The sequence below is a fragment of the Scylla paramamosain genome, chromosome 5 (assembly GCF_035594125.1).
Source record: "Scylla paramamosain isolate STU-SP2022 chromosome 5, ASM3559412v1, whole genome shotgun sequence".
NCBI classification, from domain to species: domain Eukaryota; kingdom Metazoa; phylum Arthropoda; class Malacostraca; order Decapoda; family Portunidae; genus Scylla; species Scylla paramamosain.
Genome location: NC_087155.1, coordinates 30,160,056 through 30,185,055, shown reverse-complemented (window position 1 = coordinate 30,185,055; position 25,000 = coordinate 30,160,056). Strand labels below are relative to the sequence as shown.

The following is a 25,000-nucleotide window of genomic DNA, read 5'->3' as shown; positions in this document are numbered from 1 at the left end:
GTCCCTCCAGTACCTCCCACGGCGTGTCAGTGCCAGTGTGAGGCTTCTGGGGGCGTGTGAGTGTTGTGTGGCGTGGAGGGTCGCTCGCCGGCACCCTACTCACCTACTCTTCCTCTCCTTCTCTTCCTATCTGCCGCAAGGAACCCCGCCGGGAGGAGCGAGAGATTGAGAGACGCCCTGTCATATTCGCTTTATAAAGGAGGGGACGGGAAGGTCGCCTGTAGGGGTAGTGAACTAGGTCTCTCATGTGCCGTGACTCGTGGCTTGAAAGTAAATCAGTTTTTTTTACGAGCGTCGCCAACAAAAACTGTAATTCAAAGCCTCTATTTTCAACGCACTGTGAGTTTTTCCGTCCTTGAGTTAATCACTTAAGTGTCCTTGTCGCCTCTTAATGGCCGCCATTGATTTGTGTGTGAAGAAAGTATTGAGAAGGAGGAGGAGGTTTATTGATCCTCGTGGTGGTGGGCTGTGGGGTGTGTGGTAGGGTGAGGCTGTGTGACCTACCTGAGTGTGTGTGTGTGTGTGTGTGTGTGTGTGTGTGTGCATTCGGCCCTCACCCCGCCCCGCACACACCCCTCCTCTCATCCCTCCTGAGACGCGTTAGTGATGGGGCGCCCGGCCAGGGATAAAAAAGAGAAAAAGAAAAAGAAAAAGGTGAGTGGTATGAGTCAGTAATGGTGGAGGTAGACAGTCTCTTGGTCACCGCCGCTGCTGTTAAGGTACCGCTGGTCGTACTGCAAACACCGGCGCCCTCATTTCCTCGGTCCTGCAGTCATAGTCCCTTATTAGGTGTCTCCTGCTTCACCTGCTTCTGTCTCACCTGTCCCGCTTCACTCATTTACTCACCTGGCTTTTATATCCATTCTAAAACATTCGCTGATACACTTATTTTCCCATATTTTGAAATACTTTTGCACCGGAACTTCACTACTTTGAAAAGTCTCTAGTTGAAGTTACACGGGTTTTTAAGGATATTTCTATGATTTTAAGGACAGATTAATAAGATTCTTTCATTATTAACTGGAGAAATACTCGTAAGGACCCGTCTAATCATGTCTGTGGTTGAAAATAGTCGTGGTGAGAGAGCAAAGCGTTTCTGAATACGGCCCATTGTCCCATTATCGCCGTGTTTTCGTTCATCCTTCTCTTTAATTTAACTCGTCACGATCCCGAGCTTGTTTTTCTTCCTCTTCCGTGGTGGAGAGAATGGAAGGGACAACATTACGTTCAAGGAAAGGATAATTGTTACCCGCTTCACCTCGCTCACGTTTTCTTCCTTAATTTCTGTTTATTTGGTGCCTAATTTTTATTTCTCTTTGTGCTTTTATTCTCTCTTCAACGACCTTGTGACATGCACGTGTTGTTTGTACCTATTTCTTTTCTGTTGATTCAATTTGCCTTTTTATTTCTGTTGACCTGTTAATTATCTGCACGATTTTTATTACCTACTACTACTACTACTACTACTACTACTACTACTACTACTACTACTACTACTACTACTACTACTACTATACTCCAATTACCGCCTTTCACTACTACTGTCGTTAATACCAATTGCCTCTACTTTAGCCTTCGATCTGCTATTAATACCTTGAAAAAAAGAAAAAAAAAAATAGTGGGAGACAAAATATAGTCCAGGGAAGGTGAGATCGTCGAGTATTCTGACGTAATCAAAACAGACGGTGCCAATGAAGTGCTGAGTAGTCATAATGTAGTGACGTCAGGCCCGGCGACGAGGGGGCTTCGTGTGTGTGTGTGTGTGTGTGTGTGTGTGTGTGTGTGTGTGTGTGTGTGTGTGTGTGTGTGTGTGTGTGTGTGTGGCTTCTCGGGGGAACGGAAGATCGAGGTCACCTGCAACTCTGGGGAAGGTGTACAGCTCCCCTCCTCCTCCTCCTCCTCCTCCTCCTCTTTCTCCTCCTCCTCCTCCTCCTCCTCCTCCTTCTCCTCCTCCTCCTCCTCCTCCTCCTCCTCCTCCTCCTCCTCCTCCTCCTCCTCCTCCTCCTCCTCCTCCTCATCCTCCTCCTCTCATCCCTCCCCATCTCTTCCCATTCCAGTCCGTCTACCTTCAATGCCACCCTTTTTTTTTTTTTTTCATTAAGGTTATTTTTTATATATATATGACGTGTTTCTCGTGTACAGGTTTTTTTTCTCTCTTTTTTTTTCCCGTTTCTTCTTGTTCCCTTTCGTAATGCTTGTGGACCTTGTCATTTGTGGAATTTTCCTACTTCCTTTTCCTTGTGTAAGTGTTCTTGTCGTTTGTAATCCTCCTCCTCCTCCTCCTCCTCCTCCTCCTCCTCCTCCTCCTCCTCCTCCTTCCTTCACCCCTGCATTCCAGGAAATTTGTCTTTTAAGGGAAATTTCATCGAGATAAACAGTGTCTAGGGTTCCGCGTGACACTCATCCTTGAAGGTGGTGAGATGATGTGGTGTGGTGTGTGGTGATGTTTGGAGTGGTGGTGGATGTTGTAAAGGTGGTGAGGTGGTGTGGTGTGATGTGTGGTGGTGGTGGTGCTTGGAGTGGTGGTTGATGTTGTTGTAAGAGAATGTATGTGTTATTGATGGGGGGAAGCAGTGGATGTGTAGCAAAATACGTTATTATTATTATTATTATTATTATTATTATTATTATTATTATTATTATTATTATTATTATTATTATTATTATTATTGTTACTGATGCCATTATCATCATCATCATTACTATTGCCGTCGCTCTTATTGTTCTTGTTGCTGTTGTTGTCCTTGTTATCATTACTTCCCTATTATCATTCATACGTGTAATCGTGATCTTTAATTGTTTATTAATTCACCACACTCATTCACTAACTCATTCTCCCACTCAGCCACTCATCCACTCAGGTATTACCCACTACTGCACACCACCACCATTACCACTATCACACCCACGCGCGGCACACCACCACCACCGCCACCACCACCATTACGCTCATCTCATTACCGTGATGGGGAGTCTCGTGTCCGTAAGTGGCCCTCCCGAGGAAGCCCCAGACAGGGCGACGCGGGGCCCGGAGTACTGACACGGCGCCGGCGAGGGTGATGTAACCCGGCGAGGAGCGAGGAGGGGGTGAGGCAAAGGTCGGGGTCAAGTCAGAGAGAGAGAGAGAGAGAGAGAGAGAGAGAGAGAGAGAGACTTTAGTAAGAAGAGATAGTTATGAATAATTTGACCAGCTACACACACACACACACACACACACACACACACACACACACACACACACACACACATTTACCGTTTACTAAGAAGAGTCATCATTCACAGGCCCACTTAACACTCCAAATTGACTATATACACTTATATCAACACGCTCTTTTATAATACCTCTGACAGATCCTTACACTTCCTCAATCACGAAGAAAATCCATCACCACACTACATATCCCAACTTCTGACACGGGGACTCAGCAAACTTCCCCTTGTTTTGCTACTTGTGCGTGAGTGACTTCAGGTCAGGCGGCGGCGGCGGTGTTGGGCTTGTGTTACGTGAAGTTTGGTTTGTTTTGCTTAGTTTAGTTCCCGAAGTCTCGTTGTCAAGTGGCCGGCCCCGTGATTCTGCGTGTGGGTCTTGGGGAGGCAGGAAGGTGGTCAGGAATCATGGGAGAGAAGGCCGGGGTGTCATGAGGAGAAGGGAAGGGTCATAAGAAGGGAGTGAGGGAAGCAGCGGGGGAAGGGGAGGGGGATCAATGGTTTAAAGGAGCGCATCCCGGCAAGTGGTTAACGGGAGAGGCCTGCTTGTTCCCTGCTGCTTTTAACACACACACACACACACACACACACACACACACACACACACACACACACACACACACACACACACACACACACACACACACACACACACACACACACACACACACACACACACACTCTCTCTCTCTCTCTCTCTCTCTCTCTCTCTCTCTCTCTCTCTCTCTCTCTCTCTCTCTCTCTCTCTCTCTCTCTCTCTCTCTCTCTCTCTCTCTCTCTCTCTCTCTCTCTCTCGTATACACACACACACACACACACACACACACACACACACACACACACACACACACACACACACACACACACACACACACACACACACACACACACACACACACACACACACACACACACACACACACACACACACACACACACACAGACAGAACTCAGAACTCCATGTTAACGTCAAGCATATCTCTCATGTCTCCACCACCACAGTCTCTATTAGTAACATCTACAACAGCAATAAAATTTCCTTCACCTTCAGCATCACCACCGCTAGTACAAACATGTTCCTACCACCACTACCACCACCGCCACCACCACCATCACCACCACCACCACCACCACCACCACCACCACCACCACCACCACCACCACCACCACTACACTCATTAATCTCCACCACCAGTCCGCCCAGGGATGCTGAGCCGAGTGATTCTCGTGAAATCAACACGATTTATCAAAGCAGACACACACACACACACACACACACACACACACACACACACACACACACACACACACACACACACACACACACACACACACACACACACACACACACACACACACACACACACACACACATCTGATGCTACCTTTTCACATCTGTTTCTGTTTTCTGTTCATAGCTTTGAAACATTGACTTTATTTCGTGTTACTGTATTTTATTGGAAGGAGTGGTAGATGCTGGAGTCGGGAAGGAGTTGTGGGTAGGGTGAGGACGATGTGGAAGGAGCAAGAGGGTGCTGAAGTATAGACTCAGAGTGACCACAGGTATCAGTAGGCAGCTCTCACCTTTGGTGTGTGTGTGTGTGTGTGTGTGTGTGTGTGTGTGTGTGTGTGTGTGTGTGTGTGTGTGTGCGTGCGCGCGCGCGTGCGTGCGTGCGCGCGCGCCATACTTATTGGATGAATTGCCTCAGCGATGACCTTAAGTGAAAATTTCAATATAAATTCTCTCTCTCTCTCTCTCTCTCTCTCTCTCTCTCTCTCTCTCTCTCTCTCTCTCTCTCTCTCTCTCTCTCTCTCTCTCTCTCTCTCTCTCTCTCTCTCTCTCTCTCTCTCTCTCTCGCTGTGCCTTTGCTCTGAAGCTCTGCGAGTCAGCGCATGACTGTTCCTCCCTCGCCTCCTATCCCCTTCCCTTTCTCTTCTCTCTGCCCCTCCCCGCTCCTCCTGCACCACCACCACCACCACAAGGTCACACGACTGCAAGATTGTTGTCTGGTTTTAGTTCTTACGATTGTGTGTGTGTGTGTGTGTGTGTGTGTGTGTGTGTGTGTGTGTGTGTGTGTGTGTGTGTGTGTGTGTGTGTGTGTGTGTGTGTGTGTGTGTGTGTGTGTGTGTGTGTGTGTGTGTGTGTGTGTGTGTGTGTGTGTTGTTTGTATGCGTGGGTGTTGGTTTGGTCCTCTTTCATAACTTACAAAGGGCAGTTCCTCGTGTTTTGTTGAACACTCCTTTTAAAATATGACGTTGATGAATGAATAGGTTAATACATTATTTTTCTCTCTTAATTAATTAGACGAAAATAAACACATTATTGATCTTCAAAGAGAGAGCTTTTCATGTCCTTGGAAGGGAGGGAGGGTGCTGGGATTGGGGGGCTGAACGGGAGGGGCTGAATGATTGGCCAGGCAGGAGTGGGTGGGGGATGCGGGAAGGGTGGATGGATTAGAGGGAAATGTTGGGCAAAGAGATGCTTTGATGGGGGAAAAAAAAAAGGTAGGAGAAATGAAAGGAAAAGTGAAATAGAGAGAATACTTAGATTTTATATTAAGGGAGCATGGATAGCAGAGGAAATATTGTGAAAAGCGATGATTTATAGGGGAAAAAATGGGTGGGAAGGATGAATGGAAGAAGTAAAATATAGGAGATACTTTGGAAATTTAGTATAAAGGAGTTGTAGAAAAAATAGAGGTGGATGTGGAAGAATGAACAGGAGAAATATTAAACGACAGTGAATAATACGTTGGCGTTATTTGAACTCCGCACTTCAACATTACGATTTTTTTTTCGTCGCAATTGTAAAAAAAAAAAAAAAAAAGGAAGGTAAATGTGGAATGATAGAAGAGGTGAACGTGACTATGAATTATACCTTTGCTGTATTTTAATTCCACGTCATCATCATCATCTGCATTTCGAAGCTATTTCTATTACGTCGATAGATAGGAGAGGTGGATGTGGAATGGTGGAGAAGGTGAATTTGACACTGAATCATACTTTTACTGTAACTCCACATCCTGTCGGTCCTTTTATCTCGTCGCTGGGGGGGATGAAAGGTGGATGTGGGAGGATGTAGAATTTTTTTTTTTTATGTAAGAGGGGGGATCGGCCAAGGACAAGACAAAAGTAAGAAAAAGAGAGCTCCACTATACTTTTGCTTGCTGTATTTCAATTCCACACTCTCTCTGCATTACGAAGGTGTTTTCATTTCCCCGCTGTTTGAGAGGCATCGCGAGACGAGACCCAAACCAGACCGGTAATGAAAGTATTCTCCATTTTCTTTTATGAAGGCACCAGCAGCATCACCACCACCACCACCACCACCACCACCAGCAGCGCCTCCTGCTGTGCTAGGGTACGAAACCTGCTTTTTCTTATTCAATGAATACGTGAACATCATCGTCTCGTAAGATACTCAATAACACGTTTTCCTTGAAGAACTGGAGACAAAATTGTATGTGTGTGTGTGTGTGTGTGTGTGTGTGTGTGTGTGTGTGTGTGTGTGTGTGTGTGTGTGTGTACATGCGATTTCCTATGCGTCTGTGCCGGGATACATGTTTATATGTTTATTAAGGAAGGGTGAGAAGATGCTGCAAGCGAGGAAGGAAGCGAGGAATGAAAGAAAGAAAGGAAGAAGAGAAGGGAAAGAAGGGAGGGAGATGCTACTGTTGTATACTCGTAGAGGAGACCGGTTGGGGGGAGAGGAAATGAGAAAGGGGAAAAAAAGAGAGGTAGGGAAGAAGGGCAAGGAGGAAAGGAGGGAGGGTGTAAGATAAGGGGTGAAGGTGTTGTCTGAACATTGGAGAGAGGGCGAAGGACAGAGGCAGGGAAGGAATCAGAAAGGGAAGAAAGTAAAAGGAACGAGGAAACGAGGAAGGGAAGAAAGTAAAGGAAAGGAGGGAGGGCGGGGAAAAAGGGAGAATGAAGAGAAGGGAAGGAGGGAGGAGTAAGGAAAGAGGAAATAAGAAAGGAGGAAAGAAAAGCAAAAGGGAGAAAGAAGGGAAGGAAGGAAGGAGGAGGGAGGGAGGGAGGGAGGGAGGTGCTGCCGGAGTCTTGGGTGTTGTGAGGCTTTAAAGCGGAACTGTTGTTAGGCAGCGGCGAGGGTGTGGGCAGTGAGGGTCAGGTCACGGCCTGCCCCGCCCCCTCACCTTCACATGGGCACTACCAGGGAGAGCCAGTGCCATCCTCATGTCTTTGGCACTTATCACCGGCACATGTATGGTGGTTGTGTGCCTTCTTAGCAGTGCCGCCGCCTCTGCCACCTCCACACCCACCCGCACACACCGCCGCACTCCACCACATCTGTCACAGCATTCACCGCGCCACATCACACCGCCCATCATCGCGACAGCCACAATAACAGTAGCTGAGAGCCTACACACCGCCACGCATCACCATTTTTGTTACAGCATCACCATCACATCATACACACTTAGTCTATCATCACAACATCATTACCGCACCACAAACGTCACCACCACGTCCACATGAAGAACAGGTTGAGGGTACACGATGCCACACACCACCACATCAATCACAGCATCACCACCACGCTACACCTCACAGATCATCACCAAATCCTAACTAACACCAACTCATGAGGCCAACATCAAGCCACACGCTGCTACATTATCACCACCACCACCACCACCACCACCACACCCAGTTGAGTCCACCACACCGCACTGCACCACACCACCACAGCAGCCTGGCCATCACCGCATCGCCACACTACATAAGGATAATTTCAGTGTTCTCTCTTCAACTTCCTCTGATATATAATAAGGAATAGTAGAGGACAGTAAGAGCTTCAGCATGACTATCATTGGTGTCTGTCTACTTTTCATGTGTGTGTTGCCATTAAGATTTTTGTCTACTTAAGCTGTTTTATATTTTGTTGTTGTTTTTTTCTCTCATCTCTCAGTAATGGAATGTGCATCTCTTTTTTTCTCTACAGTAAACTAAAAGTAATGGCTATTCCTAATTTCTCTCTTTTATTGTTATCGGTGGACTTTTAAAAATAATATAAATGAATAACTCAACTTTCTTTAACTGTTATTGTCTGTGTTTTCTTGTATGTATTGTGCTCTCTCTCTCTCTCTCTCTCTCTCTCTCTCTCTCTCTCTCTCTCTCTCTCTCTCTCTCTCTCTCTCTCTCTCTCTCTCTCTCTCTCTCTCTCTCTCTCTCTCTCATAGCCACCCGTGTGAAAGGTGTCAATTACAGGCTGTGTGTGTTCCCCCCAACGGTAAAAGCAACCATGGAACCTTCTGTATTTGTTTCTTATTCATGTTCTTACAATTTCTTCTTTCGCATTACCTATTGTTTGAGTCACAATGCGGTTTTTTTTTTGTTTTTCCTCTTCCTTCTTTTATTTTTATTCCTTGCTACCTGTTTATTTCTTGCTGTATTCATTTTTGCTTTTGTAATCTCTCTCTCTCTCTCTCTCTCTCTCTCTCTCTCTCTCTCTCTCTCTCTCTCTCTCTCTCTCTCTCTCTCTCTCTCTCTCTCTCTCTCTCTCTCTCTCTCTCTCTCTCTCTCCCCCCCCCCCTTCATTTTGCCTCCGCTATCTTGCTTCCATCTCTTCCTTTCTCGTGCACATTTTTCCTCCCTGACCTAGTTTGATATATTTTTACATACATCCTCCTCCTCCTCCTCCTCCTCCTCCTCCTCCTCCTCCTCCTCCTTTTCCTCCTCCTCCTCCTCCTCCTGGTGCACGATAAAATTATTCTTTTTAACAATGATATTGTTTCATTATTATTATTATCATTATTATTATTATTATTATTATTATTATTATTATTATTATTATTATTATTATTATTATTATTATTATTATTATTTATTATTATTTGTTTGCCTGCAGCTCGTATTTCTCCTTGATCTTTTTTATAATTCTTTTTCCTCAAGGCAACAACCCCCGTCCCCCTTCCTCTCTTCCCCCCTTCTTTCTTTTCTACCATCATGCCTCCCTTTGTGTTCTTTCAACAATTCATTCGCTTAGTTCTTCCTTCTTCCTCTTCTTCCCTAATCATCTTTCCTCCTTCTTTTCCTCTTCCTCCTTCCCGACCTTATTTTGCTTCCCTTTCACCTTCACCTGGTTGATCCCTCCTCCTCCTCCTCCTCCTCGTCCTCCTTTTCCTCCTCCTCCTCCTCCTCCTCCTCCTCCTCCTCCTCCTCCTCCTCCTCCTCCTCATCCTCATCCTCTTCCTCCTCCTCCTCATCCAATTCCTCTTCCTCGTTTCTTGTTAACCTTTTTGCTTTTTTTTTTTTTTACATTATTATTTCCCTTTGACTTGTTATTCTCTTTTCCATCTTGCCTTAACTCACATTTCCATGGCATTCTCTCTCTCTCTCTCTCTCTCTCTCTCTCTCTCTCTCTCTCTCTCTCTCTCTCTCTCTCTCTCTCTCTCTCTCTCTCTCTCTCTCTCTCTCTCTCTCTCTCTCTCCATTTTTTATTCCCGTTTTCTCAGTTTCTTTTTCCTTTTTTCTTGTAACATTATTGAACTGACGATATGTTTTCCTTTTCAATTTTCTTTTTCTCTTCTTTTGTTATTCTCTGTTTCCTTTTTTTCTTTTTGTATGTGTATAATTTCATCTTGTTGTATATTCTCTCTCTCTCTCTCTCTCTCTCTCTCTCTCTCTCTCTCTCTCTCTCTCTCTCTCTCTCTCTCTCTCTCTCTCTCTCTCTCTCTCTCTCTCTCTCTCTCTCTCTGTCTGTCTGTCTGTCTGTCTCTCTCTCTCTCTCTCTCTCTCTCTCTCTCTCTCTCTCTCTCTCTCTCTCTCTCTCTCTCTCTCTCTCTCTCTCTCTCTCTCTCTCTCTCTCTCTCTCTCTCTCTCTCTCTCTCTCTCTCTATATATATATATATATATATATATATATATATATATATATATATATATATATATATATATATATATATATATATATATATATATATATATATATATATATATATATATATATATATATATATATATATCTGTCAATCTCTCTATCCATTTATCTGTCTGTCCGTCTTTCTCTCATCTGTGTCTGTGTCTGTGCCGTGCTGTAGTGTGCCATAGTCGTGCTGTTGGCTGGCGTCTGTGTCTCCGTCGGCCGTACTAGCGCTGTGGGGCCGCCTGCCAGGGCTGCCAACACTTCTGCTCCGCCCACCGCGACCCTTCACGCTTCTCTGAAAAAAAAAATCTGATTAATAATAAAAAAAAAAAAAAAAACATAATTTTCTCCCCGATATTTTTCTTCAAGTTTTGGTGTCCTTTTGTTTCTTATACGTCACACTAATTGGCAGGTGTCGTCTCCCCACGCACCTGCTGTACGTAATTAAAGTAAAAAGTTTAGTCCAGGTAGGCAGGGGTCTCAGTTTTCTTGAGTTCGTAGCCTCTTCTTTTTTCTTTTCCTTTTATTTTCCTCCTCTCTTTTTCATTCCGGATGCAGCCGTAAACTTGGAACTTTGGCACGGACTTTGAATGTATATTAAGTCCGGTGCGGAGAAGAAAAAAGTAAATGTTCTCTCTCTCTCTCTCTCTCTCTCTCTCTCTCTCTCTCTCTCTCTCTCTCTCTCTCTCTCTCTCTCTCTCTCTCTCTCTCTCTCTCTCTCTCTCTCTCATTCACTTAAATTTTACTTAATGCTGCAACTTGCGACTATGGACATTTTTCTGAAAAGGATACGAATGGCTAATGGAAATTTAAGTCGTAACAACTTTTTAAATCATCAACTCGTTTCCTCATTTATTCAAGATTATATATGATGCACCTTCTAATACAAACTGTGTCACTAGACCTACTGCTGTTTGTTCTTCCTTTGTGTTGTTTTGTGTTCCTTTATAATGCGTGAGATGCAGGTGGGCAGAAAAAAAGTGTTGGCAGTCCTGTAGGTAAGGGGGCGTTGGCAGGCCTGGCGATGGCTGGCGGGCCCCGGATGATTCTCTCCTCTGTCTCTTGCATGCCTCCAGCGGCTGCCTCGTGTTACATATGTCTAAGTACACGCCATTGGTAAGCAGACTTTATATTCTTTGATTCCCTTATTGCCTGAACTACTCTCTCTCTCTCTCTCTCTCTCTCTCTCTCTCTCTCTCTCTCTCTCTCTCTCTCTCTCTCTCTCTCTCTCTCTCTCTCTCTCTCTCTCTCTCTCTGGTATTGAGGTATGAGAATGCGTTAGGTGCATGTTACTGGCTCTGAATCGTGCTCGAAATTTGATTATTCTTTAGAAATCATGTATTAGTTTCGTTATCCTTATCATCATCATCGTCACCTTCGCCATCATCTTCATCGTCACCCTGCACTAGTCTCGTCGTCTCCTCAGGTGCACTTATTGTATTCCTTACCTTTAGTGTATTACATATTTACATCCATGTTATTTATCAACAGGTATCGATCGTCCACACCCGCTCGCCCATTCTCATGTGCGGCACATATACTTTTTGATTTTTTTCTCTCAACATGCAAAAGGCCAAGGGATGCACGAACTAAAAAAGAAGAAATAATTTGTTTTCTTGCCTCTGTCCCTCAAAAAAAAAAAAAGTAGAAAGGAATACATTTAGATACCACGTACATATATTTAGTGGTTGTTTGTGTGTTGACGGAGGGATGATCGCAATGATAGTGCTCACGAAATCGTAGGTGAAGCAGCGAGCAATAGTTCAGGACGTCGTCACGGTTATTTTTGGTCTCAGTGTAAGAGAATCAGTGCATTTCCTCGCCAAGGAATACCATTAGAGTCTCAGTTGCTCATCTGTGTTCTCTGTACTGAGGAGAACAAGAGTATTGGCGGCTTAGCGCTGCGTCACCGTGTCCTGAGCACTGAGGACAAGAACAGAAAGAGTTGCAATGGTCTCTTTACTGATTAAAAGGAGTGATTATTTTTTTGTTCTTCATTGCAGGGTCTAATGTTGTCCTTACTGAGGGAAAGAAGGATATAATGTTGTTCAGCGTTGAGTCATTTAATGTTCTTAGCACTAAGAACGTTACATTTATCTTGTTACACTTTTCAGTACTGGATGCCAAGCGTGAGCAGGAAGGGGTATCGAACTAAGGATGTTCATTCTCCTTCTAGTCAAGCAGAGGAGAGCTTGCACATAAAAACCTAAATAGTAACATAAATATATGATGATGAGTAATTAATACGATGGAAATATATACGTGAGGATTAAGTCGATTAAAAAAGAAATCTCTCCCTGACGCAAACGTTCAAAGTTCTGCATCGCTTCAGACCTTCCCAACGTTCAAATAAAAACACTATCTGCCTCTCCTCCCAGAAATCAGCCGTGCCTTCTTATCCCCCGCCTCGGTGTGATTGGGTGGCGGGCCGGGAATATTTTTCTCACCTATAACGCGGAACAGGCCGTCGCGAAGGGGAAGGCAGCAACGCGACCAGGAAGTTGTTGCCTCGACGCTGATAATGTTAACTTTTGAATCAACGGTGGTGGTGTGTGAGGTTCGGATCAGGCTGGCGGGGTCACGGAGCGCGCTGCTGAGACTGACATCACCACCACCATCACCACCATCACCACCACCACCACTACAGCTGTGCGCCTCGGGGGCTCAGCAGTTCCCATCCTTCACCAACAGTGAGAGGGAGAGAAGGATCGGTAGAAGCGTGGATTTGAGGAAAGAGGGATATACTCGTAACCTAAGAAAAGGAAAATGGAAGAAATGTTTTGTGGATCCATGGTAACGCTATGAATGACATCAAGAACAGCAGATGCAACGATGATAGCTGAGAGTATGAGGACGAGGACAAAGAGAAAGAAGAAAGGAGTGATGATAATAACAAAAAATAACAACAACAACAACAACTACTACTACTACTACTACTACTACTACTACTACTACTACTACTACTACTACTACTACTACTACTACTACTACCACCACCCCAACATCACCACTACCACCACCACCACCAACGACAACAACAACAAGGGCTGCACCATAAGCCGGCGTGTAGGGCGTGGTGTGATGAGTGCATCTTGCGTCACTGCCTGGATCTCCCTTCTTCCCCCCCCACCCCCTCGTCAAGCTCCTTTATCATGCCTCCCCTACTCCCCTTCCTTCCCTCCATTCCTCCCCACTACTGCGTCTCTTCTCATTTCCTCTCCTGCGCCTTACCCCTCATTCCCTCGCTCTACCACCTCCGTCCCCTGGTATCTTCTCTCTACCCTCCTCACCCCTGCGTCCTTTTTCCCTTCCTTTCTTCCCTCTCTTCTTTACTTCTCCGTTCCTCCCCGTTCACCGCTGCGTCACACACTTCTAGGCTTCGCTGGAACGCGCCTTTCTTCTTCCAGTGTGTGTTTCGTTATGTATTTCGACTACGGTCCCTCTCTCTCTCTCTCTCTCTCTCTCTCTCTCTCTCTCTCTCTCTCTCTCTCCTCTCTCTCTCTCTCCTCTCTCTTTTATCAAGACGCAAATATTACTTGTTGTAAATCATCAAAGGAAAATCTATTGTTGTTATTGGTGGTTGTGATGGTGTTATTTACACTCAGATAGATGCAAATTTTCCTGTCTCTTTTTTTCCCGAATGCAATTTCCTCTTTTTACGTCTGTGTTTTGTCTTTGCCGTCGAATATTTCCGTGGCCACGCTCGTCTCCGGTGGAATCTTTTGTAGGCGCGTCACTGTCACTCTTCCCTCGTCCTGGCGCCGTTCACCGCTCCGCACCGATTGTCATCTACGAACTTGGGGACGCAAATGACTACTGCTGCTGCCACCGCTGCCTCGTGCATCACTCCGCCACACCGCGCATTGTGCAGCTGGCTGCGTGTCACACTGCATGCCTCGGGTGTCCAAATGTGTCGCTCGGTGTCACCCTCACTTAGAGTTGAGTGCCATTACTATGTTCATTGCGTCTGGAGCAGTGTTCTCAAACGTGTCGGCGCCTTATCTCTGGTTTTAAAAGGCTCTAGTACAAGTTGCTGAAGTTTCCACGGATCTTTTATGATTTTTATGCAGAAAGGAGGCAGACCAAGGACGAAAACAAACTAAAAAAAAAAAAGAATAAATAAATGCTTTATAATTGTCCACTTTCAAAACAAAACAAAAAATCGAAAGGGAGAACCAATTTAGGAACAGTTCCTGTGAATATCTAACAAGGATTCCGTACCATCGATAGTAAAAACACCCTTGAGAACTTGATTAATAATCTCTGTGACCTCTGAAAACACCCCTTATGATACTCTATAGTGCCTCAAAGTATAGGTCCTGGGTCATTTTAGTATGTCTTGGGCTGTCCTTTCCCCCCTTTCATCTATCCAACTATCCACCTACCTGTGTGTGCTTGCCTGCTGTCACTTGTTGCATGTCAGGTGTTTGGTTTGCCACGTCACTCAGTATACACTACATGTCTGTCCTCGTGTTCACCTCCTTCCATCATCTCTTTCTTGGTGCATTCTGCTCGTCTTCCTCCTCCTAATGTGATGTGCATCTTGTGTCATTTGATCTGATGTGATGTTTGTTACAGCGATATGTGAACTGTATGTATTTGCAGTAAGTGTGTGTGTGTGTGTGTGTGTGTGTGTGTGTGTGTGTGTGTGTGTGTGTGTGTGTGTGTGTGTGTGCGTGTGTGTGTGGAAGAGAGAGAGAGAGAGAGAGAGAGAGAGAGAGAGAGAGAGCATTTAAAGATCACATTTCAAATAGAATCTCGAGGAAACATGATGGAGGCCCAGAAATTTTAGGAAGTGGAAGTGAAAGAGTGAGAAAGAGCGAGGAGTGAGCAGGAGAGGCGAAAACTGGAAAGAAAGAAATACGGAATAAGAAAAAAATGAACGAAGAAAAAATAAAAAGAATAAACAAAAGAAACGCGAGGAGACAGAAATATGGCAAATGGAACAAGTGAATATAACGAGGAGAGATGAAAAGGAAAAGAGAGATAAAAAGAGACATAGTAACGCAACTGTTGGGAAGGAAAGTGAAAAGAGAGCGCGAGAAAGGAAGGAAGGAAGGGAGGGAGGGAGAGAGGGACAATATTCGAGCTCATGATGGAGAGACGGGAGGGGCGTGGCTGCTTTTATTGGTTTGGTGAGGAGTGGTGGGGGGGGGGAAGTGCTGAGGAACCTGCTTCCCCCACCCTCTCTCTCTCTCTCTCTCTCTCTCTCTCTCTCTCTCTCTCTCCTCTCTCCTCTCTCTCTCTCTCTCTCGTGTGTGTGTGTGTGTGTGTGTGTGTGTGTGTGTGTGTGTGTGTGTGTGTGTGTGTGTGTGTGTGTGTGTGTGCATTACCTCGCTGAATCACCAGAGATAACGTTATTAAAAACCCCGCGAATGTGGAGGGAATGTGGTTTATTTGGATCCCGGCGCGAGTGGGAATGGGCGGGCGGGCGGACGTGGCGGTGAAACAAAGGGTGGCAGTGCAAGCTGGGATTGTATGGAATGCCGAAGGAAGGAGCGAAAGAGAATGTCCGGGTAATAATGAGACGGGCTGGCTGGCTGGCTGGTGGTGGTGGTGGTGGTGGTGGTAGTAGGGTAATGGGATTGTGGACGTGAGGGGCCGGCCGGGTGACGGTCTGGGCTAGGGAGGAAGGAAGTCTGTGAGGGAAACAATAAGACTACATTCTGGCAGTCTACCGAGGGGTGTGGTGGTGGTGGTGGTGGTGGTGGTGGTGGGTGTTGGGACAGACTCGAGTTACAAGGGTGTGCCCGTCTGGCTGGCTGTCTAGTGGTGGAGTGTGTGGCACTGAAATGATTGTTATGGCGGAAGGTGGATAAAGTAGGGGACAGGAAGAGGGGGTATTTATAATCTACATAAAATCAGAGTAAAGCATGTCTCGTTGCTTCATTTTAAAAATACATAACTTAACTCGGCCCTTCCTTCCTGTATACACTAGATAGGGAAGCGTTTTTGTCCTGCAGTGGAATCATAGAGACCAATGGTGATGCTGATGATGATGATACGTGCATACACCAGACAAGATGGCGGGAACGATGAAGCTTTTTTATGCAATTCTGTGGCTGTGTCCTGCGGTGGAGGCTTGTGATCCAGCGACAGAGGAAATCATTCTACCGCACTGCCCTTGTGTCAGGTGTCGGCCTTCACTCACGTCCAGATTCACGAGCATGCATGACCTCCGGCGACTGGGAATGAAAATGAGCCGATTATCTCACAGAAGTATGCGCCTGACGTGTCACGCTTTGAAGTGTCAGCCGCTCTTGCCCCTCTCTCTCTCTCTCTCTCTCCTCTCTCTTCCTCTCTCTCTCTCTCCTCTCCTCTCTCTCTCTCTCTCTCTCTCTCTCTCTCTCTCTTAGCTATTCCGTTTTCTATTTTTTTTTTCTTTTTTTCAATCTTTATCTGGGGCTTACCGCTCGTGGCAGACATTATTGGATTTTTCATTCCTGCCTTAGTGCTGCCGTGTTTTTATCTAAGGATTTTTAAAGATATTTTTATGTAATTTAGAGCTGTACTGGAGTGTGAATGTAGGGAAGAGAGAGAGAGAGAGAGAGAGGAGAGGAGAGAGAGAGAGAGAGAGAGAGAGAGAGAGAGAGAGAGAGAGAGGAGAGAGAGAGAGGAGAGAGAGAGAGAGAGACCATACACATCTGTTTACCCTCAATTGGGGCCATAAAAAACTTTCATCCATATAATTTCCGTGTGTGTGTGTGTGTGTGTGTGTGTGTGTGTGTGTGTGTGTGTGTGTGTGTGTGTGTGTGTGTGTGTGTTATATAATCGGTATAATTCCTCTCTCTCTCTCTCTCTCTCTCTCCTCTCTCCTCTCTCTCTCTCCTCTCTCTCCTCTCTCTCTCTCTCTCTCCTCTCCTCTCTCTCTCTCTCTCCTCTCTCTCTCTCTTCCGCTGCTTGATCTTCCTATTTGCACAATCTGAGCTTCATTCACATTCAAATCCCATCATGTTTCACCTTCACATTTCCCCATTCACTTCCCAGTCATACATTTCACCCGTGTAATATTTCCTTTCACTGTTCCATCCATAATTTCCCTATAGGTTGTATCATCATTCCCCATCTTCTCCCCCCTTTCCCTTGTTCTCTCTGATCCCTAGCATGTTTTTTTTTTCCTCGTAACTTGTACTGGTATTACGCTAATTTATATGCATCACTGATCATGAGAGTAAATCCAGGAACGACACTGTTTTTTTTTCTCTCTCTCTCTCTTTTTTTTTACTACTTCTTCCAGCCACCAGTTACTATTTATAAAAGAAGACTGAATTCCTAGTATAGTGCGTGCAGGTAAAGTGAATATGCAACAGTGGAATGGTATGTGCTGATTATTATTAGTTAGCAGTGGGGGTAGAGTAACTAGCAAGGAGTTTAGTAATTTGAGTAAGTTGCTAAGGTGATGTTATTTTCAAGGTAATGGTATGTTCTTCAGGTACTACACAGTGAATAGCGAGGAATTATTAGCATTGAGTTTAGTTTTAAGGTACCTTTGTGTGTGTTGCTAATATTATGCTTGTGTTATTTAAAGATACTAGTGTACTGTTCAGGTAGTAGTGAAATGCTTAGGTAGACCTGACAAATGATTAGTGTTGATATCATGCTGGTGTTATTTAAAGGTACTAGTGTGTGGGTTAGGCATTGGTACTGGTGAAATGCTTAGGTATAACTGGGAATGAATTAGTACCATGAGGGTTCGTTAATGCTTACACCGAATTTGTGTTAGCAAGGGTGCGATGCCAGATTCTGAAGTGTCACATCTCCCAAAATACACTGACATATATACCTGTTTCCTATGCCACTTTATGTCCCTTTATTTTATTACTGTCAAACTGTCATCAAGGTGATTCCATTTATCATGACGAGTGGGAGTGCCGGAGCTGTCTTGAGGCGTGGCGGAACTGCACTCGTGTTGTGAGTAGAGTAGGGAACATACTCACTAGTGCAAGTGTGTTGAGGTACCGCATTAGTGCACTGGAACCTTGAATAGCAGTACTAGCTTAAATAGAAGAGAAGAAATGTTAGTTGTAATGAAGGTTCAGTGTTAGGGGATCATCTTTAGAAGGTATTGTGTATTATAAACTAATACATTTCCTCCCTTTCCCTGCAGGGTTCGGCTGATTCGAACTACTCGCAGCCGTCTTCGGACCTGTCGTTGGACGAGGAGAGAGAGAACCTCAGACGTGAGACAGAGAGACAGGCGCTTTCGCAACTGGAGAAGGCAAGGGTGAGACGGTCGTTTCGATACGTCATCCTTTTGAGTGTGTGTTTGTGTGTATACGTGTGTACGTGTATATGTGTGTGTGTGTGTGTGTGTGTGTGTGTGTGTGTGTGTGTGTAAGAGAGAGAGGAGGAAGAGAAAGCCGATGTTGTGTCTGACTAATGCTTTCCCGCCACACCCAGCTAATGCTGCCTCGGTACTCGCCATGCTGCCTCGCGCACACACACACACACACACACACACACACACACCATAATGCAACACACAGAGACATGTATCCCACCACAGTGCAGCAATGCAACACACTCAAACACAGAAAGACAAATGTATACACACACACACACACACACACACACACACACACACACACACACACACACACACACACACACACACACACACACACAACGTAACATTTAGCACACCTTACATTAAACTGGCCTAATATGGAAATGTTCTCATACTAGCAACTAAAACACACCAGATGAACACCAAATGTAGTCCCCTAGTTGCCAGCCGATGCTCAGAGTCTGTAGACACCTAACACATCCTACCTACCCTCCTGTAGTGGCGGCGGGGCACTCTTACCCGAGGCTGGGGCATCCTGGCCAGGACAGAGGAAGAGGCGCGTTCTCAACTGGAGAAAAGCAGGGTGAGGCGTTGGTCGATGAAGCTGAGAGAGAGAGAGAGAGAGAGAGAGAGAGAGAGAGAGAGAGAGAGAGAGAGAGAGAGAGAGAGAGAGAGAGAGAGAGAATATTACACAGAAATGCACTTAATGGCCCATATGGTTTATATTCCCAGTATCTTACTCCTCAGTCTTGAGAGGATGTCTGCACCGCACACGTAGCGCTCTATATAAATTAATATTGAACGTGATGAATTATTTTCACATGTACAGTTCTATAAAGTTGGTAGCTTTTCAGTTAATCAGCCATTTACTTATTTTTTCTACCTATTTAATTTATTCACCCAGTACATTATATCTTATCATTTTTTTTTTTATTGCGATAACAAGAAGAGTGAAATGCCGGTTTATTTTATTTGTAGTGTGAGTATTTTCACTAGCGGAAGTATGATCTTGGAAATCGTATCATTGAAGACACCCGAGCTGTATTTACCGTCACTTACCAATGATTTATGTCAGGAGGGGTTAGGGAGGCGGGAGTGTCCGTAGTGTTAAATGGTCTAAATTATCTCACGATTTAAAGCGTGTGTCGACTTTACTGGTGTTTAGTTTATTCACGACTTGATATAACAAAGTTTAGTATATGTATCTTTTAATCACATTGATTCTGTGTTAAGTTGAAACAGAGAATCGCCCTCATATGAACATGAGGCGTGTGTGGCTCAGTGTCAGCTCAGCGTGATTTGCGAGTGTCAGCACGAGGAAGGCTGACATCTCTCCCTGCGACTTATTGTCTGAGATTAGTAGTGCAGCGAATCACTTGTCTTCGCTTCCAGCTTGAGTGTGCCTGTGTCCACCTGTAGACGCCGCACATTGAAGTGGAATTCTGCTTGAGCAACTCAGTGTAGCCAGTCATCGTGTCTTGCTAATGTTGAGGCAGTCTGAATATCATGTACAGTGCATCACCAGCATCCATTTTGACACGGTATTTTTTCACCATTTCTCATGCACGTCACTTATTGCTGTGTTCCATTAAAGCACCACGGTAATCCTCCTGTCCCCAGCATTACTGCAGGTTTAGGTAGTAGCCATCACGTCACGGTGATCTTGTGCATTGCGCATCCCAAGTGATTTGTTGTATATCATCACGTTCCAGCCTACACTACCCGTGAATTCGTTATAAAGGAAGTAGTCATTCCGAAATTGTGTCGTGTTACCAATTTTTTATTTATATATTTTATTTATTTATTTATTTATTTATTTATTTACTCATTTTTTTTTTATTTATTTCATTCATTCATTTCTGTACGCTTGTATTTGAAGTCAAATCTTCGCATTGGTATTAATCATATCTTGTATTCCTACCTATGACTAAAGATACCGACCGAATGATTAATCTTCTTCTTCTTCTTCTTCTTCTTCTTCTTCTTCTTCTTCTTCTTCTTTTTCTTCTTCTTCTTCTTCTTCTTCTTCTTCTTCTTCTTCTTCTTCTTCTTCTTCTTCTTCTTCTTTTTCTTCTTCTTACGTGTTAGCGGCGATGGCATGTCCATGGCTGTGAAAGGTGAGTCTGGTCCGGTCCTGTGCGTCACGCTGGAGGGGAATAAATTATACGACTGTCTTGTTCTGATGGACGAAGCAGAAGTACTTGAGCTCACGCGCCGCCCACTACGAATGTCCTTACAGACGTTGTTTTTTATTTCTTATTAATTAATTAATTAATTTAGTTATTTTCTGTCGGGGTGAGGAGAGCCAAGGACTCCAACACTCGCGCCATCATGTAGGAGCCAACAGATGTCACAAGTTTCCTCACAAACATGCAAATGTACACGCAACGCACCAAAGTACATAGACACGCATACATACACACACACGTGTGTGTGTGTGTGTGTGTGTGTGTGTGTGTGTGTGTGTGTGTGTGTGTGTGTGTGTGTGTGTGTGTGTGTGTCTGTGTGTTCGAAGTAAAAGGCTCGGCATGTTTTCTTCCTGCAGAGAGGGAGGTGATCGATAGTTCATCTTTTTTCTCAGATAAGTATGCCTCGTGTCCGGTTATTCGCTTTTCTTTTCTTTTCTTTTTTTTGTATACTTCATGGAAATAACGGAATTCCTCAGACTGGTCTTTTTTTTAAATTATTATTACGTATTATTCCTTATGACAGTACGTTGCATTATAAGAATTAACCTCATTTCATAGCCGCTTGAAAATCATGTTGCTGCAGTGACTCCTAAAGTTACTTAAATATATAATATTTCATGAATTAAAAAAAAAAAAAAAAAACGTATACTATGATTATAGTTTTGTTTTGAGGCGCAGCAAGGTGTCGGGCGTGGCGGCACCACGAATGTTGTTGTGCAGCAAACACATGCCAATCCGGAACGATGTGTAACAGATTTATGTATTTTAGTTTTATACATAAAAAAAAAAAAATCACAGCAGCTATTCTTCATCTTGACAAAAAAAAAAAAAAAAAAAATTCAAAGTCCATTTGCACACAGCCTCCTCAGCAGAACGCTCCGTGCCACAACGTCAGTCACCCTTCATTTTGATCAGCTTTTACGTCATATGATGTTTTTATTCATGAATTAAACTAAAATACATCAGGCATCTCAGTGCAAAAAAAAAAGAGAAAAAAAGTAAATGTTTGGAGACATTATGAAGCGTTCAGGCAACAATGTGATTTGTCCACAGCAGCAGACAACGGGATGGAAAGTTTTGTTTCCATCGTGAGTGTATCACTCCAACTCACTTTTATTTTTTTAACATGCCATCTAGGATGAGCATCTTGCTTTGTTTCCTGCGTTGTTATGTTAGTTCCAGAGAAATGTTTCATTTCCTCCCACAAGCGTGAGTGTGGACAATGTTTAGCATAGAGCAAGGGCTGGCGGGCAGGGCGAGATGCCAGCTCCTCTGTTTATCACAGTAATCAGCGTAAATGTATCAATAAAATATGAAAAGAAAAAAAAAATTAATTAATAAACAAAATAAATTTCATTTGAGTGTTTATGTATGAATAGAGAACTCTATGGATATGAGAGAGAGAGAGAGAGAGAGAGAGAGAGAGAGAGAGAGAGAGAGAGAGAGAGAGAGAGAGAGAGAGAGAGAGAGAGAGAGAGAGAGAGAGAGAGAGAGAGAGTTGTTATAGTTTCATTCCCAGCCCATGGTTGTAGTATGAAATGCGTATATCCAAAAAGATAATTATTTGTTTAGTATGATAATTTTGACAGCAATGAGTCCTGATGAAATATTAACACTTGAGCCGCGCCATGGCCTCGCCACCCCATGTGTACCCTGTCCACTTAGCGGCGCGATGAAGGAGTGGGTGCTTGGAGGCTTAACATAACTTTGTGCTTCGGGAGGACCACACTTACGAGGGCTAACGCGAACACATCCTCCACTTACGGGAGATAAATGACGCAGGTGTTGAGGCAGCAGCCGCGCGGTGTACCCTTATACTATTTGGATCCATGGAATGATTTACATCAGGGGACAACGCATTGGCAACAAACGACTCGTCACTTTATGCCACGAAACTTCCCCAGTGTGTGTGTGTGTGTGGGTGTGTGTGTGTAAACGAAATATTTGTTAGAACAGAAGAATGTATATTGACAAAATTAGGTGATAAAAGAGAAAAGTGGCCCGCGGCCTGACGGACGGCGCGTGGCCACTTGTTTGTATTGGTGGGGGACAACAGGCGACCAGCGAGAGGCGGGGAGGGCAGTCAAGTTTTAAGGATCATATCGACTGAGAGCGTGACGCCACGGGACGTGCAGCGCAAAGCATTGGTTTATACGCCACCCCAGCGGCATGAGATTGTCCGACATTGGCTGTCGAGAACAACTGTCTTGGAGGGCTGTGCAGTTACCCTGCTCTCGAAACCTTATTGTTGAAAATTTTAACGATAATGATGATAATAATAGTAATAATGAGAATAATAATAATAATAATAATAATAATAATAATAATAATAATAATGATAATAGTAATAATAATAATGATAATAATAATAATAATAATAATAACAATAATAATGGTAATAATAATTATTTATTATTTTCTAAAATCATTATTATTATTATTATTATTATTATTATTATTATTATTATTATTATTATTATTATTATTATTATTATTATTATCATGATCATTAATACATCAGAATGACGAATGTGTCCATACATCTGCACAAATCCATCCTTTCATTAACACAAGATTTTTCACGTCAGTCTGGAGGAAAGACCGTGGAGTGCCTGGTGTGAAGGCGTGTGAGCGGTGGTGTGTGAGCGCTGGGACACATGGAAACTAAATGTGCGTCACTGTACGAGGCATGACTTGCCTCAGAGATCTTCCAACAGTTCCGTTGGTTTGAAAGTGGAACGTTCACTTCGTAACAGGAATCACTAGTCATTGACTGACTGAGGGTGTGTGTGGATGGTAGCGTATGTGCATGTCCCTACGGGCGGTAGACCTTGCCAGGATATCAGCTTCGGCACTGAGGTGGTGGCAAATGGGCGCCTTCCTGTCTCACCACTGCTACCGCCTCGGCGCCGCCACTGCATTGCAGGGGAGGGAGCCTCGCACCCCATATGCACCGAAAAGTAGATTTTTTCTGAGTTATCTCAAGGCTAGGTGAGCCATGGCCCTCCTTGCTCTTCGTTGGGTGATGGCGGAAGTAACTAGTGTTGGTGGAACGTGATGGTCGTCAGGAAATTATGCATATCAACAGGAATGAGACGCCTCACAGCTGTCTGCGCTTCATCGCCTGCTTCCCCGTGCGTCAGACGAGATTAATGTCATGGTGGACATCGTTTTTTCCATCAAACCGTTGCTACGAGGACTCACGCCCCTCGGACAGAGATATGATGGCCGTGGAGGATGTGTGACTGCTGCACTGGGAAGCTTATGGCTGCCCGTGACTCACCCTGGGTACGCAGCGCCATCATTCCCTCCAGCGCACCACCGCCAGCTGTCGGGAACGTAATCCAGCGTTCATTACAGGCTCTATGTGGCAGCACGATGCTACTGCTTCCATGTTTCATGCCGCCATAAAAAAAAAAAAAAACAATGGTACATGGGTGTTCGCCGCAGAGTCTAAAACTGCAGCTGGAACTCGCTTAGGTCGTCGAGAGAATGTGTTATTTAATGTTGCCGCTGTTGCCTGAGGGGAGCGCCTCTTTAGGGTTCCTGTGCCCGCTCCTCTCAGGATGCGGCCTCACCGTCACCGCCTCCCTTCATCCCCATCGATCGCGTCACAGGAAGTAGCACGCGGTGAATCTGTCTCTTGTCGGCCCCGTTGTGGCTGCTGGATAATAGAAAAACTTAACCTCGGCTCCTCCACCCCGGGGAGATGAGTCGCCTCGCTGGAGGCTCTGAAACACTTAGCCTCTCACATTGGGCACTTCTTCAAGCCAGAAAGTATCACTTTTCAAATTCCTGTTAAAACTAATTAAAATAATATATATATATATATATATATATATATATATATATATATATATATATATATATATATATATATATATATATATATATATATATATATATATATTATAAACTATGAATTAAGTGTGTGTGTGTGTGTGTGTGTGTGTGTGTGTGTGTGTGTGTGTGTGTGTGTGTGTGTGTGTGTGTGTGTGTGTTTGTGCCGAAGATGCACTACACGAAGCCGCCGCGGAAGTCACGGTGTGCTGTATCAGGCCCGACCAAGTGGTCCTCAAGGATGTCTTATCTCCCTTGCGGTCTGATGACTAATTGGATAAGGTGCTGAGACCACCGGATGGTGGCTTGAGGCGAGGCCCATAGGAGCCCCACGAGTCCCGATGTTCTCCTGAATCACCACCTGCCCTTCGTTTCATGAGAGGAACTAGTATAACCTGTTCCCCCCCACACTCCTTAGCCGGGCCACGAGGGCAAGGCACGGAGCAAATTAGAGTTCATTTGATCTCAAGTAAAGGTATGCGAGTATCATACAAAATATCTTGCTATGATCGAACGCTCTAGTGTTGCTTAATTCCAGTATATATAAAGTGAAAATCGTAGTAGTGAATTGCAATGTTTCCTCGACGATTG

At 44.5% G+C, this 25,000-nt stretch overlaps 1 protein-coding gene across 19 annotated transcripts in view; it reads left to right on the top strand.

The window, feature by feature from the left end:
• Positions 1 to 25,000, top strand: part of LOC135100816 (voltage-dependent L-type calcium channel subunit beta-1-like) — a 128,698-nt gene that overhangs the window by 64,910 nt on the left and 38,788 nt on the right. For 16 of the 19 annotated variants that reach the window (XR_010268928.1, XR_010268929.1, XM_064004166.1 and 13 more), the window contains one exon: positions 18,201 to 18,317. Coding sequence is in view for 17 of the 19 variants with exons in the window: in XM_064004166.1 (XP_063860236.1) it covers positions 18,201 to 18,317 (117 nt within the window). In the remaining 2 variants the exon portion in view is untranslated. Of the gene's footprint in view, positions 1 to 20; positions 655 to 11,169; positions 11,210 to 18,200; positions 18,318 to 25,000 lie in introns of those variants that run through there. The other 3 variants (XM_064004182.1, XM_064004180.1, XM_064004169.1) reach the window with 3 other exon arrangements.